General features: G+C 45.6%; 1 protein-coding gene and 2 long non-coding RNA genes across 7 annotated transcripts in view; 1 reads left to right on the top strand and 2 right to left on the bottom strand.

The window, feature by feature from the left end:
- Positions 1-14615, bottom strand: part of SRSF4 (serine and arginine rich splicing factor 4) — a 38257-nt gene extending 23642 nt beyond the window's left edge. For 3 of the 5 annotated variants that reach the window (XM_077995731.1, XM_077995751.1, XM_077995737.1), the window contains exon 1: positions 9162-9426. In XM_077995731.1, the coding sequence (XP_077851857.1) occupies positions 9162-9268 (107 nt within the window). In that variant the 5' untranslated portion in view covers positions 9269-9426. 5 annotated transcript variants of the gene reach the window in all.
- On the bottom strand, positions 1726-3850 carry LOC144334730 (uncharacterized). The gene is made up of 3 exons (XR_013404891.1): positions 3721-3850; positions 2413-3215; positions 1726-2092 (listed from the first exon to the last, which is right to left on the bottom strand). It is a non-coding gene; the product is annotated as an uncharacterized LOC144334730 (long non-coding RNA).
- An 829-nt stretch (positions 14616-15444) lies between the features above and the next one.
- LOC144334752 (uncharacterized) lies at positions 15445-18790 on the top strand. Its single transcript, XR_013404945.1, has 3 exons — positions 15445-15889; positions 16203-16560; positions 18395-18790. It is a non-coding gene; the product is annotated as an uncharacterized LOC144334752 (long non-coding RNA).
- The last annotated feature ends 1478 nt before the right edge of the window (positions 18791-20268 follow it).

Raw genomic sequence — 20268 nt, 5'->3', positions numbered from 1 at the left:
AAATCATACAAATGCATTAATATTTTTAAACTTTTAAGATTTCAGTGTTAGCTTACGAATTTGTATCACCCCAACGGTATTCTCTTAGATGCCTGGAGCACCTTTCTTCTGAGGAGCTCAAAGTACAATTTAAGGTTCTGGGTACCTGGAAGCATAAAAAACACTAGAAACCCAAACCACATTTTACTACCCAGTCTATATCCTGTGCCTATCTTTTAAGAAGGGACAAATACTTCACATGGCCCTTAAATTCATACAATACCTCAATGAGAAAGGGAGGAGCAAAACAGTATGTTAAACTGAAGAACAGGGGTTTTAAATGACTTAGTCAAATAATTACAAATGATGTTTATTCACACCACAAACTGAAGGGACCAAGAACCAAGGAGTGGAGGTCTTAAACCAGGGCAATTTATGCTAGTAACATTTGGTCAAAAATCTCAATATGGTATTATCTCTTGGCATTGATTTTTCAAAATGACAGAAAAAAATTAAATCCCCTATGTCTTGGGGGGAAAAGGTAATATGCTTTTTTGGGGGTAAGTTGACTTCAAAAAGTGACTTTTAATTAAAAAAAAAATTTGATCACATTTGTAATAGTTATATTACTAATAAAACAATGATAGCATGCTACTTAATTCATAGTCCGATTTCTCATTATTTATTATTCATTCAAGAAAAACTTCCCGATCATTTTTCACTTGGTAAATTAGCATTTTTTTATTTTTTATTTTTGAGACAGAGTCTCACTGTCACCCAGGCTGGAGTGCAATGGTGTGATCTCACACTGCAACCTCCGCCTCCCAGGTTCAAGTGATTCTCCTGCCTTAGCCTCCCGAGTAGCTGGGATTGCAGGAGCCTACCACCATGCCCAGCTAATTTTTGTATTTTTAGTAGAGACAGGGTTTCATCATGTTGGTCAGGCTGGTATCGAACTTCTGACCTCAGGAGATCTGCCTGCCTTGGCCTCCTAAAGTGCTGGGATTACAGACGTGAGCCACCACGACCCACCAGCAAGCACAACAGGGGTGCTCCATGCTGTTGAGGTGACCGCCACATGGGCATGCTCATATACTGCTGGTGTTAAGTATAACTGGTGCAGCTTTTCTGGAAAGTTATTTGGTTAAATGCACTGAGATACTTGAGTATGTTCACTCCTGCTGTGACACATGAATTTTATTTCATAGAATCCATATGTACTAAGGGATAATAAAAATGCAAACGAAGTTTTATGCACATAATACCCATCACAGAGTTACTTATAACAGCAAGAATTAGGAGACCAAAAAAAAAAAAAAGGTAGACAATATAAGAGGAATGGTTGGGTAAATCATAATATGGCCATATAGTGGATTTTATGAAGTCATTAATAAGGAAGATTTTAATGTAATAGAAAAAAGTACATGAGATAAATTAAGTAAAAAAAGTGTGACACAAAATTGCACATAAGACCTCACCTATCTTAAAAAGATTCTTAATACTTTTCATTTTATGCTTTCATAATATCTAAATGATCTACAATTAACCTACATTTATTCTCTAGTGAGTCAAAAAGTTTTTTTTTTTGTTTTTTTTTTGAGATGGAGTCTTGCTCTGTCGCCCAGGCTGGAGTGCAGCAGCGTGATCTCTGTTCACTGCAAACTCTGCCTCCTGGGTTCACGTCATTCTCCTGACTCAACCTCCCGAGTAGCTGGGAATAAAGGCGCCCGCCACCACGCCCAGCTAATTTTTTTGTATTTTTTTTTAGTAGAGATGGGGTTTCACCATGTCAGCCAGGATGGTCCCGATCTCCTGGCCTCGTGATCTGCCTGCCTCGGCCTCCCAAAGTGCTGGGATTACAGGTGTGAGCCACTGTGCCCAGCCCAAAAAGGTTTTCGTTTCTAGTTCTTTTTTTTTTTTTTGGAGATGGAGTCTCATTCTGTTGCACAGGCTGGAGTGCAATGGTGCAATCTCGGCTCCCAGGTTCTAGCAATTCTCCTGCCTCAGTCTCCTGAGTAGCTGGGATTACAGCATGTGCCACCACACCCAGCTAATTTTTGTATTTTCAGTATAGACAGGGTTTCACCATGCCGGCCAGGTTGGTCTCAAACTCCTGACCTCAAGTGGTCTGCCCACCTCAGCTTCCCAAAGTGCTGGGATTACAGGTTTGAGCCACCGCACCTGGTCCAAAAAGTTCTTGAATTTGTTATGCTTGATAGGCTAAACAGATGAGCCTTAAAGACGGTCAGATGATTTCCTCATATATAATCCTAAACATTTTAATTAGAAAAAAATAGTTTAAAAAATTATAACAAAGGGCACTGTTCAGAAGAGTAGGAACTCTTGTCCGGGTGTGGTGGCTCATGCCTGTAATTCCAGCACTTTGGGAGGATGAGGTGGGTGGATCACCTGAGGTCAGGAGTTCGAGAACACCCTGGCCAACGTGGTGAAACCCCATCTCTACTGAAAATACAAAAATTAGCGGGCTGTGGTGGCAGGCGTCTGTAATCCCAGCTACTTGAGAGGTTGAGGCAGGAGAATTGCTTGAACCTGGGAGGCAGAGGTTGCAGTGAGCCGAGATCGTGCTACTGCACTGCACTGCAGCTTAGGAGACAGATTGAGACTCCATCTCAAAAAAAAAAAAAAAAGAAAAAAAGAAAAATAGGAGCTCTTAAACACAGCAGGTGGAAACACAAATAGTTTACCAAGTAATGAAATAGCTAGCAAAAGCATTAAAACGTGTATATGCTTTGACTCCCAAAGTCTACTTGCAGGAATCTGCCCTAAGGTAAAAAGAAATGTATACAAAAATTCATATAAAATATATTCAACAGTATTATACATGCATAAAATAGTACAAACACAAAGATAACCTAAATGCCTTGCAACATGGTTCTAATTATGTCCATTAAATACCATATGTATGAAGGAGTGCTATGTAGCCATTAGAAACCAGGTTGTAGGAGAAGACTTAATGACAAAGGAAAAGGATCAGGCTGTTAGGGTGAAACAGGCAAATTATAAAATAATTTATAGTATGATTCCAAGTTTGAAAAATAAAAAATAAAAAAACGAGTGGGGAGAGGCATAAGAAAAGGGAGAGACTGTGCAGGAGGTAGTTTTTTTTTTTTTGATGGAGTCTCGCTCCGTCACCAGGCTGGAGTGCAGTGGCCCAAAATCGGCTCATTGCAACCTCTTGGGTTCAAGCAATTCTCCTGCCTCAGCCTTCTCAGTAGCTGGGAGTACAGGCGTGTGCCACCATGCCCAGCTAATTTTTGTATTTTTAAAGAGGGGGTTTCACCATGTTAACCAGGATGGTCTCGATCTCTTGACCTCGTGATCTGCCCGCCTCAGCCTCCCAAAGTGCTGGGATTACAGGCGTGAGCCACCGCAACCGGATGGTGGGTTTTTTAATTAAGAAAAAAAGGAGACAGTGTGTGTGTGTGTGCACATGCCCATACCTGTATGTGAAAAAGAAAAAAAAAAACTAAACTAAAAAACCCCACATGCAAAGAGTTTCATCTTCGGACTTTTTTTTTTTTGGTCCTTCTCCATATAAAAAAATTATAATAGGACAGGTGCAGTGGCTCACGCCTGTAATCCCAGCACTTTGCGAGGCGGATCACTTGAGGTCAGGAGTTCAAAACCAGCCTGGCCAACATGGTGAAACCCTGTTTCTACTAATACAAACTTTAGCCAGGGGTGGTGGCACGCACCTGTACTCCCAGCTACTTGCGAGGCTGAGGCAGAAGAAACGCTTGTACCTGGGAGGTGAGGTGCGACTGCACCACTGCACTCCAGCCTGAGCGACAGAGAGAGGGGGAAAGAGAGAGAGAGACTCCGTCTCAAAAAAAAAAAAAAAAAAAAAAGTCCAGTCATAAATATGCGCTATTTTGAAAATTAAGAGTGGGTCTTTAAGTATACATAAACAGAGTTGTTCAAACAAGCTTTTAAACAAAACTTGTTTAATCTCTTCTTAGATAATCCTAAAATTAATCCAGAACCAAATGTCTTCCTTTTCTTAACACAGACTCTAATGCTTTGTACATGCTGGTGCAAATGGGATGCTACTTCCGAGGCTGGCAAAAGGGCTTAAAAACAAAAAGGTGGTAGGGTTCCTAAAGAGAAAGTGTTTGTTTTTTCTTCTGTCATTTTCTGTCACTCACTAGTTACAGCATTATCATAAAAATGATAAAGCACTTCTCTGCCACTTGGTGGTGGGTGAAGATAATCCCTCTCATGATTAAGAATACAGTAACGATGAATGACAGGGCCTTGGGAGAAGTCTTGAAAGACTTAAAAACTAAAAACTTAAAAAAAAAAAAGAAAAACAAAATACTGCAACAGCTCATCTAACCAGAAACCAGCAACCTGGAACATTAACTATATACTTCCTAATCTGTCAAGAATTCAAGAATTCAGGAGTCAAAAGAGAAAAATCCCTGTGTAGGTGCTGGGGTTGGCAGAGATTCCTCTTAGTATCTAAGGCTTAATAATGCCCTCCAGTGATCAGTGACACACAGAACAACGACCTGCCTCACTCGAAGAGTCTTGAACTCCACATTAAAAAAATTACGGTGCATTAAACAAGGATAAAAACAAAAATTTTCTGGTAATAATTAGATAGCTTGACTAAACAGACCACAACATCCCCTGAAAATTCAGGCTATTCATGATTTCACTGTTACATGAAACACAGGTTCTGAAGTTTAAATCCAAGTTTCCCTTGAAAGTTTTAATTCATGACTTTAACTAAAAAATAAAACTATAAATTTCAATGATCTGGGGGTTTATCCTTCCAGCTACCAGACAGGCAAAATAATCTTAGCATGTGGCAAGTTTTATTCATTAACTAAAATTTGGAAAAGCTAAGATATAAAGATCTGACTAAAACCACAAGATTTTGTGGCAAAAGGGCAACTAGTGTACTCAAAATTCTTGCACACTTTACATGAAGTGGCTTATTATAAAAAATAAAATCTATATACAATCAAAGCCAGCAAAAGTTACCACAGAACTGAAAAGGTATAAAGAGGTGCTGCTAATATTGTTGCTTCCCTGACATGCGTCTAGGATTCTTCCTGCCCCTCCCTTCCCTACAGTGACTCTTTTTTTTTTTTTTTTTTTTTGGAGACAAAGTCTCGCTCTTGTTGCCCAGGCTGGGGTGCAATGGCACAATCTCGGCTCACTGCAACCTGTGCCTCCCAGGTTCAAGCGATTCTCCTGCCTCAGCCTCCTGAGTAGCTGGGATTACAGGCATACGCCACCACGCCTGGCTAATTTTGTATTTTTAGTAGAGACAGGGGTTTCTCCATGTTGGTCAGGCTGGTCTTGAACTTCTGACTTTGGGTGATCTGCCTGCCTTAGCCTCCCAAAGTGCTGTGATTACAGGCGTGAGCCACCGTGCCTGGCCCTTGCAGTGATTCGATGAAGTTTATGGGGCGGGTAGAAATGTAGGAGACCTTAATGGGAACTGAAATGGTCTATACGATCCTGGGAGATCTTCGTTGCATTTGTGGTCCCAAACCATCTTTCAAAAAGTTCTCTAAAACAGTGGCAATCTACATTACGGTTGCCTGGTATAATAAAATGGCAGGCAATGAACTGTTGCTTACATACCTCTTCTCCAAATCCTATCAGGGTCCATAGAATCCTTTCCTGGACACTAAATCTCCTTTGAAGAACTCATTTGTTTCCTTATTTGGTCATCTTCCTATTATATAAGCTTCTTTTTTTTTTTTTTTTTTTTTTTTGAGACAGAGTCTTGCTCTGTTGCCCAGGTTGGAGTGCACTGATGCAATCTCGGCTCACTGCAACCTCCACCTCCCAGGTTCAAGCAATTCTCCTGCCTTAGCCTCTAGAGGAGCTGGGATTATAGGTGCCCACCACCACGCCCGGCTAATCTTTGTATTTTTAGTAGAGATGGGGTTTCACCATGCTGGCCAGGCTGGTCTCAAACCCCTGACTTCAAGTGATCCACCTACTTTGGCCTCCCAGAGTGATGGGATTACAAGTGTGAGCCACTGTGATCGGTCTATACAAGCATTTTATGCCTTAATTCTAAATTTAACCTACAACCCTTCAGCCTAACATATCTACTGATACATCTCACTTCTACAAATCTGAACTCCAGCAATTCTTCAAAGACCTATCTAAAACATCCAAAATCTGTTTCTGAGTTGCAATTATTAATCACAATCTAGATATGTTCAAACATGCTTATCAGTAGGGAGATCCACTGCCCTTCTGTTTGGGAACTATAAGTTTACATATATAGCTAAGTTATGCTTTTTCCTTTGTACTCACTCCTTCCTTTCAGACTCCCCAGCATTTTTGCCTTACAGGTAATTTTTGCTTGATATACATCTTTACCATTGGTCTTCTTCCCAGAAGTCGTTTTCCTCTGTAATGATTCCTCAATGATGCCAGGAGGTCATATTGTGTGCTGTCTGGTGACCGTCATACTTCTCTTTGAAACTCTAAAATGACTTCATTTCAACCTTGACTTTCAATGACATTTCATGCATATCATGGTTTGGCAGCATAACTGTAAGAATGAACAGTTCCTTAAAAAACCACCCAGGTATTTAGGGTCCTCAAAGGCTCTTTCCTCTTATCGCTCCATCTTCCTTCTGGGTTGCTCACTTCTTCCTTCTCCAGAGCCTTTGAATTCCTACTTACTGATTTTGAATTTTTACTGTAAAATCTTAATAGTCGTTGTTTCTGGTTTATGTTGTTAAATTTCTAGATCCTTCATAAGGCTCAATCCATGTTAGATTGTTTACTATTTCTCATAATTGCTTCTTTGTTGAAGGCCATGTCTTCAACACCAATTATGACATTAAAAAATATTTTTTCCCTATTCATCAAAAAGCAAAAAAAGTCATCATTGTACTTTTATTAGAGGTGGGGGTCTTGCTGTTACCCAGACTGGAGTGCAGTGTCACAATCTTGGCTTGCTGTAGCCTTGAAATCCTAGGCTGAAGTGATCCTCCTGCCTCATCCTCTGAAGCAGCTAGGACTATAGGCGAGTGCCACCACGCGTGGCTAATTAAAAAAATTTTTTTTGTAGAGATGGGGTCAGGCTGATCTCAAACTCCTGGCCTGAAGTAATCCTCACACTTCAGCTGGGATTACAGGCACAAGTCACCATGTCTGAGTCCCAACTACGACATACGCTATTCCCAGACACCTAAATTCTTCACTTCAAGCTCTACTTAATCTATTCTTCAAAGCCCATTTCAACACATCTTTTCAAGCAAATCGTTCCAAGTTTTACTAGTTAAGAGTTTAAAGCGAAAGCAAACATTTCTTAATTCAACGTGCACATGTCATAATGCTTAATTTATTCAAGAGCAGAACTGTTTTCTGCCTCCTCCCCCAATTCATTTAGCACAGTGGTGGACATTTTGTCGATGGGTTATCAATACATTTGGTTGATGAATCAGTTTCCCATTAACAGTCTTGTCATTTCCCGCACGCTATCACCTGAGTGACATTAGAAAACAGACCTCACCAAACATGCTTTATGTTATCAAACACCAACAAGCAAAGATGCTTCCTCATCCCTCTGATTATAGCTGCCACTTACTGCCTAAGCCAAATGCTTTATATTTATTATCTCTAATCTTCCTTTTCCACAAGAATGAGAAACCAGGTTCAGAGAAGTAACTTGCCCATACGTAGTAAGTGGTGGAACCACGATTTGACTTAGAACTGGCTGGCTTCAAAGCCCACACTTTGCTCACAAAAGTTAGTTATTCTGTCAATTTAGTTGGGCTCTGTAAACAACTGGAGTTTTAACTTTCACATATATGAAATGTATACAATAACACCCAGCCCCACTTCAATATATCCTTAAAAACTGAACGTTTTACTGTACAAAAGGAGTAATTTTCTAAGCCTTTGTAAAAGAAATCAGTACTTTACTAAAGACGTCCTCAGAAAACGATTCTTCCTAACGATTAATTTGAAATGACTTTCTAAACCCAGACAATCATTTGAGAATATGGTAGCTACCAACTTGTCTCAAACGTGAAACATACTTAGGCAACTTTCAAAATGTTTCAGGTGTCAGTTGCTAGTATAACCCTAGGGAGTAAACGGTAGCTATATTAGACCTGTTGCAAAGTAGAGGTATTTTTTTAAGTCGGGAGTTCTCTGACACCCAAGGTTTAGTGCCCTAAAATGTTACCCCAGTCCTTTTTATATCCATGCCTTCCAAGCCCTATCTAACATTTCCTGGTTCCCAGTTTTCCCCGTTGAGTATTTTCTCCAGACCTTATTCCTCAACAGTTTTCCCTGAAACTTGTAGCTCATACTGGCCCTAATTTTGCCGAAGTAGATTAGGAATACAAATAATAGATCATACTCTGGGGGAGGCAGTAAGTTAACAATTTCGTCTCCGTCTGCGTTAACGAGACGCAGATACTAGCCAGGGTGGCCACTATTCTCCTAACAAATTCTAAAACGGCAAAACAATTTTTCGGTAAGTTGGAGAACGGAAACCACAGCGTGGAAACTCTGCACGGAGTCTTAAAGATAAGGAGTTAAGACTTTAATTTACTCTTGCAGAGGGAACGGTGAAGGCTTTCAGCACGGCAAGACGATACTTTCGAAACTGTCACTAGACTACTCAAACTGGAGTCTCCCGCCCAAAAGAGCGTGGCACATGGCTAAAAAGGGCCTCCCTCCTACGCTCCAGTCCCCGGGAAAGACGCGCTGTGACCGTCTGATCCACAGACTGGGGAAGAGGTGAAAGGGAGCAGGAAATCCTGTTTATTTCCAGTAATCCTCAGAGCGGGAAAGGTTGGTCTCTACCCAGGGACGAACCAGGCCCCAGTCCCGGGCCTAGGAAGGGAAAACCCAGGTCTCCCGGGCGCCCTGGAGCTGTGCCCTCCTGCCCGGAGCACCAGCCCCACTCGGGCTTTCCTTCTCCCTGTCCCACTCAGGGCCTCACCACAGCTCCCATTATGCCGCTACCACCCCCACCCGCGCAGGCGCAGTGGGAACCGGGGCCTACCCGCGCCCCCGAGGCGCCGCCACTATGGCGGAGCCTGGTCAGGCCAGTAGCCGCTTCGCGCGGACCAGGCGTCCCTCTCCCGTCCCCACGGCCTCCTCACCACCGCTGGGGTCTCTGGGGTCTGTCCCCGCCCGGCCGGACCCTCTTTCGCCCTCCTCACCCGTTCTTCAGATCCACCTCCAGAATCTTCCCGTAGCCCTTAAAGAAGCGCTCCACATCGCGCTCCCGGGCCTGGTAGCTCAGGCGGCCGATGTACACCCGCGGCATCCCGGCAACGGCAGTGGTGGCTGGCCCCGGCCCCAGCCCCCCTCAGGCGGCGGCGGGCAAAGCGAGAACGCGGCGGCAGCGGCGGCGGCGGCGGCAACGGACGGGCGGCGGGACGGACGCAGCCGAACCCCGGCGACGTACGCGAGCACGCAGCTCACGAGCGCGCGCTTCCACTTCCCCCGCCCTTCCCCTAGGCGGAGGGTAACCGGAGAGAGCGCGCTTTCGCTTCCCGCCCGGCCAGGACTGGGGGAGGAGCTTGTCCGGGGGCGCGCCGACGTGAGGCGGGGCAAGGTGATCGACAGGCGGCGCTGCGGCACGTCCTCCTGCGAGCTCGCCAAAGGGGTTCCTGCACCGCCTTCCGCAGCCAGCTGGCTTTGCCCCTCCCCCGGAAGTGCCCGTACCTCCCAGAGCCCAGCGAGCGAGCGTTCCTGCTTTTGTCCTTTGAACCGGGTGCGGTTTGGATTTTGGAGCCGGAGCTTTGGAACCAAACCTGGCTTCCAAACGGTTGTGTACCCGTGACCTTGGGCTCGTTACGCACGATGTCTCGGACTCTCCTTTATCTTTTCTGTAAAAGGGGGAGAGTAGTTCCTACTTCCAGAGATGTCTTGAGAATTATGAGAGAATACGTATATAAAGCACTTAGTAGTTTTGTCATGTCAAATGCCCAAAAAATGAGACCAGTATTATTTTTAAGAGAGGGCACTGCTTAAATAGAAGCAGTGTGAGAAGCGGAGAAGGCTGGAGCTTTGGAGCTAGACTAGGCATGACACCGAGCAAATTACTTGACCACAATCCAACCTATTTTTTTTTTTTTTCCCCGAGAGGAGTTTCACTCTGTTGCCCAGGCCGAAGTGCAGTGGCGCGATCTCAGCTCACTGCAACCTCTGCCTCCCAGGTTCAAGCGATTCTCTTGCCTCAGCCTCCCAAGTAGCTGGGACTACAGGCGCCCGCCACCATGCCCAGCAAATTTTTGTATTTTTAGTAGAGACGATGTTTCACCATATTGGCCAGGCTGGTCTCGAACTCCTGACCTCAGGTGATCCGCCCGCTTTGGCCTCCCAAAGTGCTGGGATTATAGGTGTGAGCCACTGCGCCTGGCCTATCCAATTTTCTAACCTGTAAAATTAGGATAATTTATACCCATCTCAAGGATTACATAGGCCACTAAATGGGGTAGTATATGTGAAAGTACTTGGAACAGTGTCTGAAACATGGTAAGAGCTCAATAAATATTAGTTCCCTTCTCACTAACTCCATGTACCTAGAACCACAAAGGGTTTTGTTTCTTTGCTTGTTTTTGCTTTTTAAATATTTTGAAAGGATAACTCAAGGTTCAAATGATATACAGTGAAAAGTGTTTGCTGTCCACCAGCCACTTAGTTTCTCTTCCCAGAAGCAAAGTTTCTGAAATGTCCTTTAGGAGGTTAATTTACCCTTATAAACCAAATAGTAGGATACTATACATATGGTTCTGCACAAAGCATATTTTGAAAATTATTCCATAAGAGTATAAAAGGACTAGTTTTATGGCTCATACCATTTCATACACAGTAATTTATTTAGCCAGTGCCCCAGTGAAGGACATTGGAATAAGTTCCAACCTTTTGTTATTACACTGCTGCAGTAACTTTGCATTTCTCTCTCTCTCTCTCTCTTTCTCTAGATATATATATATATATATAGCATCTATTCCTAGAAGTAGGATATTTGGGTCAGAGTTTTTTTTTTTTTTTTTTTTTTTTTTTTTTTTTTTTTTTGAGATGGAGTCTCGCTGTGTCGCCCAGGCTGGAGTGCAGTGGCGCGATCTCGGCTCACTGCAAGCTCCGCCTCCCGGGTTCACGCCATTCTCCTGCCTCAGCCTCCGAGTAGCTGGGACTACAGGCGCCCGCCACCACGCCCGGCTAGTTTTTTGTATTTTTAGTAGAGACGGGGTTTCACCATGTTAGCCAGGATGGTCTCGATCTCCTGACCTCGTGATCCACCCGCCTCGGCCTCCCAAAGTGCTGGGATTACAGGCTTGAGCCACCGCGCCCGGCCTTGGGTCAGAGTTTTAATAGTTATTGCTCAATTCCCCTTAAGTGGCTGTTTCCTCATATCCTCATCAACACCATGTTATCAAACTTTTTGATCTTTGCCAATCTGAGAGGTGAAAAATGTTATCTCCAAGTGGTTTAATTTGCAAATACCATATTTTGCAGAGATATGAATCTCTCTTCATATGTTTGAGATATATTTTCCTATTTGTGTCTGTGTATATCCTTTCCTCATTTGTCTTACTCATAGGTGCTCACTATATATTAGGAAAATCAGCTCTTTGTCAAATGAGTTGCAAATATGTTTTCCATTTGTTGACTTTTGACTTTGCCAAGAGTGTTTTTTAGCCATGCAAAAACATTAGATATTTATGGGATCAATTTATCCATCCTTTGTTTTTCTTTGATTCTGGATTTTATTTTTAAATTTGTATTTATTCTACTTTTTTTTTTTCCCGAGACTGAGTCTCGCACTGTCACCCAGGCTGCAGTGCAGTGGCGCGATCTCGGCTCACTGCAACCTCTGCCTTCTGGGTTCAAGCATTCTTCTTCCTCAGCCTCCAGAGTAGCTGGGATTACAGGCACCTGCTACCACGCCCGGCTAATTTTTTTGTATTTTTAGTAGAGAAGGGGTTTTACTATGTTGGCCAGGCTGGTCTTGATCTCCTGACCTCGTGATCTGCCTGCCTCGGCCTCCCAGAGTGCTGGGACTGCAGGTGTGAGCCACTGCACCTGGCTTTTTTTTTTTTTTTTGAGATGGAGTCTCGCTCTGTCGCCCAGTCTGGTGTGTAGTGGTGCAATCTTGGCTCACTGCAGTCTCTGCCTCTGGGTTCAAGCAATTCTCCTGCATCAGCCTCCCAAGTCGCTGGGATTACAGGTATGTGCCACCACGCCTGGCTAATTTTTTTTGTATCTTTAGTAGAGACTGGGTTTCACCATATTGGCCAGGCTGGTTTCAAACTCCTGACCTCAGGTGAGGTGGCGTGAGCCATCACTCCCGGCAAGAAATCTATTTTGAAAGTAATACTTAGTGGCTGGGTGCGGTGGCTCACGCCTGTAATCCCAGCACTTTGGGAGGTCGAGGCAGGAGGATCACCTGAGGTCACGGGTTCAAGACCAGCCTGGTCAACATGGGGAAATCCCATCTCTACTAAAAATACAAAAAATTAGCCAGGTGTGATTGTGTGGGCCTGTAGTTCAGCTACTCAAGAGGCTGAGGCCAGAGAATTGCTTGAACCCAGGCGGCAGAGGTTGCAGTCAGCTGAGATCATGCCATCACACTCTAGCCTGGGTAACAAGAGCAAAACTCCATCTCAAAAACAGGCCACAGTGCCCGGCCTATTCTACTTTTTTAGAGATGGAATCTCGTTGTTTTCCTGCCTGATCTTAAACTACTGGGCTCAGGCCGGGCACAGTGGCTCACACCTATAATCCCAGCACTTTGGGAGGCCGAGGTGGGTGGATCACCTGAGGTCAGGAGTTCGAGACCAGCCTGGTCAACAGAGTGAAACCCCGTCTCTATTAAAAATACAAAAAATTAGCTGGACATGGTGGCAGGCGCCTGTAATCCCAGCTACTTGGGAGGCTGAGGCAGGAGAATAGCTTGAACCCAGGAGGCGGAGGCTGCAGTGAGCCAAGATCATGCCATTGCACTCCAGCCTGGGCAACAAGAGTGAAACTTTGTCTCAAAAAAGAAACAAACAAGCAACTGGGCTCAAGCAATCCTCCCTTCTCGACCTCCCAGTGTTGAGATTACAGGTGTGAGCCACTGCACCCGACCTCCTATATATTATTTTTTAAATTTAATTTAATTTTATTTTTTGAGACAGAGTTTTGCTCTGTCACCCAGGCTGGAATTCAGTGGCATGATCTTGGCTCACTGCAACCTATGCCTCCTGGGTTCACGTGGTTCTCCTGCCTCAGCCTCCTGAGTAGCTGGGACTACAGACCTGTGCCACCACGCCAAGCTAATTTTTATATGTATATTTTTGAGACAGAGTTTAACTCTTGTTGCCCAGACTGGAGTGCAATGGCACGATCCCCGCTCACTGCAACCTTCACCTCCTGGGTTCAAGTGATTCTCCTGCCTCAGCCTCCCGAGTAGCTGGGATTACAGGCATGTGCCACCACGCCCAGCTAATTTTGTATTTTTAGTAGAGACAGGGTTTCTCCATGTTGGTCAGGCTGGTCTTGAACTTCCAACCCCCTGGGTGAGTCACCCGCCTGGGCCTCCCAAAGTGCTGGAATTACAGGTGTGAGTAAGCTACCACGTGCGGCCATAATCTTTAATTCATTTGGAATTCAGTAAGGTGTGAGGAACATAACATTCTTAAGAACTAGCAATCTGGCCTGGGCAACATGGCGAAAACCTGTCTCTACAGAAAAAATAACAAAAAAATTAGCCAGGCATGATGGTGCATGCCTGTAGTCCCAGCTACTTGGGAGGCTGAGGTGGGAGGATCTCCTGAGCCCAGGCAGGTTGAGGCTGCAGTGATCTGTGATCATGCCACTGTCCTCAAGCCTGGGTGTCAGAGTGAGACCCTATCAAATGCACACACACACACAAACAACAAAAAACCACCAAAACAAAAATCCTAGCACTAAGCTTGGTTGTTATGTCAACCTATTGTACAGATGGGAAAGAGAGCCCTCCAGAGGGGAAATGCTTGTCCCTAAAACCTGCTCCTCCTTTCCCAATGCAAGTGGCACCACCATCAGCAAGGTGCCAAAGTTCAACCTTCAACCACCGCATTCAGTCTGTCCTTCTGATTATTCCTTCTAAATATTCACAAATTCATCCCTTCTTTCCATTCCCACTTCTTAAACTAGTTCAGGCCTCATCAGACTGTTCACAGTCAGGGCTTTTATATGTGCTACTCCCTCTGCCTGGAATATGGCTGGCTACTTATTCAGGCCTCAGGCCTTCCTTGTCCACCTTATCTCAAATGCTATCTGTCATATTTCACAACACTTACTACACAGTCTGTAATTACCTTGTTTATTTATTTACTGGTGCATGGTCTTTCTCCACCACTGGAATGTAAGCTCGTTGGTCTCAGGGGCCCTGTTTTTTGTTTTCTGCTCTATCCCTAGCACCTAACAACAGTGCCTTTCACATAAAGAGTGTTTAAAATACTTATTGAATGAATACATAAATAATCTCTTACCTGGACTACTTCAGTGGCCTCCTGATTCTGCCTTTTTCTCATGCCTCCCCATGAGACACAGACTCAGGGAAATTTGAACTCTCCTCCAGTTGACATGTCAAGAACAAAATCAAGGAGTCTTGAGGAGAGTGTGACCTCCAAGGCCACCTGTGGAGCCAAAAGAATTGGAACTGTCTGCTGTAGTGACCAGATATGGTCAGCGGACCTGGCTTCTAGTGCCAGCTCTGCTGCCTGCTGTGTGATCTGGAACAACTCACTTCACGTCTCTCGAGGCTGCTGCTTCCGTAAAGTGGTGACATTAATATCTCAATGACACAGGAAAGTTCTAAGAATCTCTTTTTTCTCTTTCAGAAGGTGCCAATGTCTCCTTTCCACTTACCTTTCAGCTAGCCCTGCTGTCTTACCAGGAATGTTCCTGCCTTCAGATGCAAGCAGATGTTGTACCAGGACTGGACCTTCTCTTCTCCACCATTTCCAGCTGCTCTGGCTTGGCCTAGTGCTCTACTCAGGGCATGGGGCCTGACAATAAGTGTGGGGCTGGTGGGTGTTCTGATGCACAACTACAGCCTGGCACACACAGGTTAACGCAAGAGCTTTTTTCTTTTCTTTTTTGAGACCGAGTCTTGCTCTGTTGCCCAGGCTAGAGTACAGTGGTAAGATCCTGGCTTACTGCAACCTCTGCCTCCGGGTTCAAGCAATTCTTGTGCCTCAGCCTCCTGAGTAGCTGGGACTACAAGCATGAGCTACCACGCCTGGCTAATTTTTTGTTGTATTTTTAGTAGAGACTGGGTTTCACTATGTTGGCCAGGCTGGTCTCAAACTCCTGACCTCAGGTTATCTGTGCACCTCGGCCTCCCAAAGTTTATTTGGGAGGAATAAAGTTCTCCCAAATAACTTTATTCTTCTGGGCCTCAGTCTTCCCCTGAGGAAAATGGGCGTAATTATCTCATCTCCCAAGACAGAACACACTTATCAATTTTTTTTTTTTTTTTTTTTTGAGACAGAGTCGCCCAGGCTGGAGTGCAGTGGTGCGATCTCGGCTCACTGCAACTTCTGCCTCTTGGGTTCAAGCAATTCTCCTGCTTCAGCCTCCCAAGTAGCTGGGACTAAAGACGCATACCACCATGCCTGGCTGAGTTTTGTATTTTTAGTTGAGATGGGGTTTCGCCATGTTGGCCAGGTTAGCCTTGAACTCCTGGAGAGACCAGATCTTGAGGGGCCTCAAGGATCATGGGAAGGATTTGGAGTTTACTTTTTTTTTTTTTTTGAAACGGAGTCTCACTCTGTTGCCCAGGCTGGAATGCAGTGGTACAATTTTGGCTCACTGAAACCTCCACCTCCTGGGTTCAAGCAATTCTCCTACCTCACCATCTCAAGGAGCTGGGATTACAGGTGCCTGCCACCATGCCCGGCTAAGTTTTGTATTTTTTTTTTTTTTTTTTTTTTTTGAGACGGAGTCTCGCTCTGTCACCCAGGCTGGAGTGCAGTGGCCGGATCTCAGCTCACTGCAAGCCCCGCCTCCCAGGTTCACGCCATTCTCCTGCCTCAGCCTCCCGAGTAGCTGGGACTACAGGCGCCCGCCACCTCGCCCGGCTAGTTTTTTGTATTTCTTAATAGAGACGAGGTTTCACCGTGTTAGCCAGGATGGTCTCGATCTCCTGACCTTGTGATCCGCCCGTCTCGGCCTCCCAAAGTGCTGGGATTACAGGCTTGAGCCACCGCGCCCGGCCTAAGTTTTGTATTTTTAGTAGAGACGGAGTTTAACTATTTCAGCCAGGCTGGTCTCAAACTCCTGACTTCAAATGATCCATTTGCCTTGGCCTCCCAAAATGTTGGGATTACAGGCGTGAACCACTACACCCGGCCTCCATTTACCAATATATACATTTTTTCTTTTTTTTTTTTTTGAGACGGAGTTTTGTTCATTGCTGGAGTGCAATGGTGTGATCTTGGCTCACCGCAACCTCCACCTCCCAGGTTCAAGTGATTCTCCTGCCTCAGCCTCCCGAGTACCTGGGATTACAGGCATGCGCCACCACACCCAGCTAATTTTGTATTTTTAGTAGAGACAGTATTTCTCCATGTTGCTCAGGCTGGTCTTGAACTCCTGACCTGAGGCTATCTGCCCGCCTTGGCCTCCTAAAGTGTTAGGATTAAAGGCATGAACCACTGCGCCCGGCTTCCATTTACCAATATTATGGCAGCAACTATAGGTAGTCACCGGGTGGATGGTTCCAGAAGTCATGAAGCCACAGGGCTTCAGATAATGCTCAAGCTTTGTTTTAGCAGGTAATGCCTATTTGTCTTTTTTTTTTTTTTTTTTTTTTTGAGACACAGTTTCATTCTTGTTACCCAGGCTGGAGTGCAATGGTGCCATCTCGGCTCACTGTGACCTCCGCCTCCCAGGTTCAAGTGATTCTCCTGCCTCAGCCTCCCAAGTGGCTGGGATTAAAGGCATGAGTCACCATGCCCGGCTAATTTTTTTGTTTGTTTGTTTGTTTGTTTTTTGAGACGGAGTCTTGCTCTGTCGCCCAGGCTGGAGTGCAGTGGCACGATCTCGGCTCACTGCAAGCTCCGCCTCCCGGGTTCACGCCATTCTCCTGCCTCAGCCTCCCAAGTAGCTGGGACTACAGGCACCCGCCACCACGCCAGGCTAATTTTTTCTATTTTTTAGTAGAGACGGGTTTCACTGTGTTAGCCAGGATGGTCTCGATCTCCTGACCTCATGATCCGCCCGCTCGGTCTCCCAAAGTGCTGGGATTACAGGTGTGAGCCACCGCGCCTGGCCTAATTTTGTATTTTTAGTAGAGACAGGGTTTCTCCATGTTGGTCAGACTGGTATCGAACTCACAACCTCAGGTGATCTGCCGGCCGCGGCCTTCCAAAGTGCTGGGATTACAGGTGTGAGCCACTGTGCCCGGCCTTTTTGTCTTCTTTTAATTTCCTGGAGCCAGGAATTCCTCCTTTAGCCATTTAAAAGAAATATATTGGCCCAGCACGGTGGCTCATGCCTGTAATCCCAGCACTTTGGGAGGCTGAGGCAGGCGGATCATGAGGTCAGATCGAGACCATCTTGGTTAACACGGTGAAACCCTGTCTCTACACACACACATACATACACACACACATATATATGAAAAATTAGCCAGGCAGGGTGGCATGCGCCTATAGTCCCAGTTACTTGGGAGACTGAGGCAGGAGAATCCTTTGAACTCAGGAGGCGGAGGTTGCAGTGAGCCAAGATCATGCCACTGCGCTCCAGCCTGGGTGACAGAGCGAGACACCATCTCGAAAAAAAAAAAAAAAGGGAATGTATTTACTTAGTGGGCCAGGAGAGCTGTCCCAGCTCCACAGAGATTATTCAGTCTGAATTTTTTTTGAGACAGAGTCTTGCTTTGATGCCCAGGCTGGAGTGTAGTGGCTTGATCTTGATCTCAGCTCACCGAGACCTTGACGTCCTGGGCTCAAGTGATCCTGCCACCCCAGCCTCCAAATAGCTGAGATTACAGGCACACGCCACTAAGTCTGGGTAATTTTTTTTTTTTTTTTTTTTTTGAGACGGAGTCTTGCTGTGTCACCCAGGCTGGAGTGCAGTGGTGAGATCTCAGCTCACTGCAACTTCCGCCTCCCAGGTTCAAGCGATTCTTGTGCCTCAGCCTCCTTAGTAGCTGGGATTACAGGCACCCACCACCATGCCTGGCTAATTTTTATTTTATTTTAAGTTTTTTGTATGAGAAGGAGAGTCATTCTTGTTGCCCAGGTTGGAGTGCAATGGCGCGATCTCGACTCACTGCAACCTCCACCTGCTGAGTTCAAGCGATTCTCCTGCCTCAGCCTCCTGAAAAACTGGGATGATAGGCGTGCACCACCACTCCCAGCTAAGTTTTGTATTTTTAGTAGAGACGGGGTTTCACCATGTTGGCCAGGGTGGTCTCGAAGTGACCTCAGGTGATCTGCCTGCCTCGGCCTCCCAAAGTGCTGGGATTATAGGTGTGAGCCACTGCATCTGGCTAATTTTTATATTTTTAGTATAGATGGGATTTCACCATGTTGGCCAGGGTGGTCTCGAACTGACCTCAGGTGATCTGCCTGCCTCAGTTTCCCAAAGGGCTGGGGTTACAGGTGTGAGCCACCATGCCCAGGCAATTTTTGTATTTTTGTAGAGATGGGGTCTCCTCATGTTGCCCACGCTGGTCTCGAACTCTTGGGCTCAAGTGATCTGCCCGCCTACGCTTCCCAAAGTGCTGGGATTACAGGCGTGAGCCACCGCGCCCAGCTTTTTTTTTTTTTTTTTTTTGAGAGGGAGTCTTGCTCTGTCACCAGGCTGGAGTGCAGTGGTGGGATCTTGGCTCCCTGCAACCTCCACCTCCCAGCCTCCTGGCTCAGCTTCCTGAGTAGCTGAAATTACAGATGCCCGCCACCATGCCCGGCTAATTTTTGTATTTTTATAGAGATGGGGTTTCACCATCTTGGCCAGGATATTCTTGATCTATCGACCTCGTGATCCACCTGCCTTGGTCTCCCAAAGTGTTGGGATTACAGGCATAAGCCACCGCACCTGACCTGCTGTCCCATTCTTAACATAGTCAAAGATGGCTGGGTAAACTCCAGGAATCACGTCTGTATATCCAGCTATAAGGAAGGTGGAAGGGGAAGGGGAAGAAAAAGGTTGCAGGATGCAGGCCAGCTATATTTTAAAGAGGTTCCTGGGCTGGGCACAGTGGTTTACACCTGTAATCCCAGCACTTTGGGAGGCAGAGGCCAGCGGATCATCACCTAAGGTCAGGAGTTCAAGACCAGCCTTTCCAACAAGGGGAAACGCTGTTTCTACTAAAAATACAAAAACTAGCTGGGCGTGGTGGCGGGCACCTGTAATCCCAGCTACTTGGGAGGCTGAAGCAGGAGAATTGCTTGGATCTGGGAGGTGGAAGTTGCAGTGAGCCGAGATTGTGCCACTGCACTCCAACCTAGGTGACAGAGCAAGACCCCATTTCTCCATTAAAAAAAAAAAAAAAAAAGAGGTTCTTAAGAAACTGACACCTAACACCTCTGCTTACATCACTTGGGGCAGATCTTGTTAGCTGCAAGGGATGCAGAGAAACGGTGTTTATTCCGGCCTACTATATACCCACCTAAAAGTGGTAGGTTTTAATTCTCAGGAAGAGAATGGGGAAAATGAAACAGTTCTAACATAAATGCCCTGTTTCTACAACTGCCTAATATGGTCTCTTAGTCTGTAATGCTTGTCACCCTTCCCTGAGTAAATTATAATCATCCTTTAAAGATCAGTCCAAATGTCACCTCCAGACCCCTAAAGGTACAAGGAATCATTGCCTTCACTCTTCTCAGGACATTCTGCATGTTCCTCCAGATCTTGAAGCATGGTGTTACTTACATTCCTGTATGCCTACTCTTAGAGTGGGCACCAGGGGCCTGCTCCTTCACCAGGACTCAGGCTCACCACTCTCCCTAAACCCCAACCTTACGGATTCCCCTGGAATAATCCTTTTTTTTTTTTTGAGACAGAGTCTCTCTCTCTTGCCCAGGCTGAAGTGCAGTGGCACGATCTCAGCTCACTGCAACCTCTGCCTCCCAGGTTCAAGTGATTCTCCTGCCTCAGCCTCCTGAGTAGCTGGAACTACAGGCACACACCACCACGCCCTGCTAATTATAGATGTGAGGCACCTCACCTGGCCTAAAAGAACCTAATCTTAATTTTACTCCTGTGGCCTCTGGCAGCATTCCCTCCTTCTTAGGCTTTTTTCACTTGCCTGCATTGATCATCTGTATAATCACTTGT

This window comes from Macaca mulatta, chromosome 1 (assembly GCF_049350105.2).
Source record: "Macaca mulatta isolate MMU2019108-1 chromosome 1, T2T-MMU8v2.0, whole genome shotgun sequence".
NCBI lineage: Eukaryota > Metazoa > Chordata > Mammalia > Primates > Cercopithecidae > Macaca > Macaca mulatta.
The sequence above is the reverse complement of the archived record's forward strand: the minus strand, read 5'-3'. Positions and strand labels throughout refer to the sequence as shown.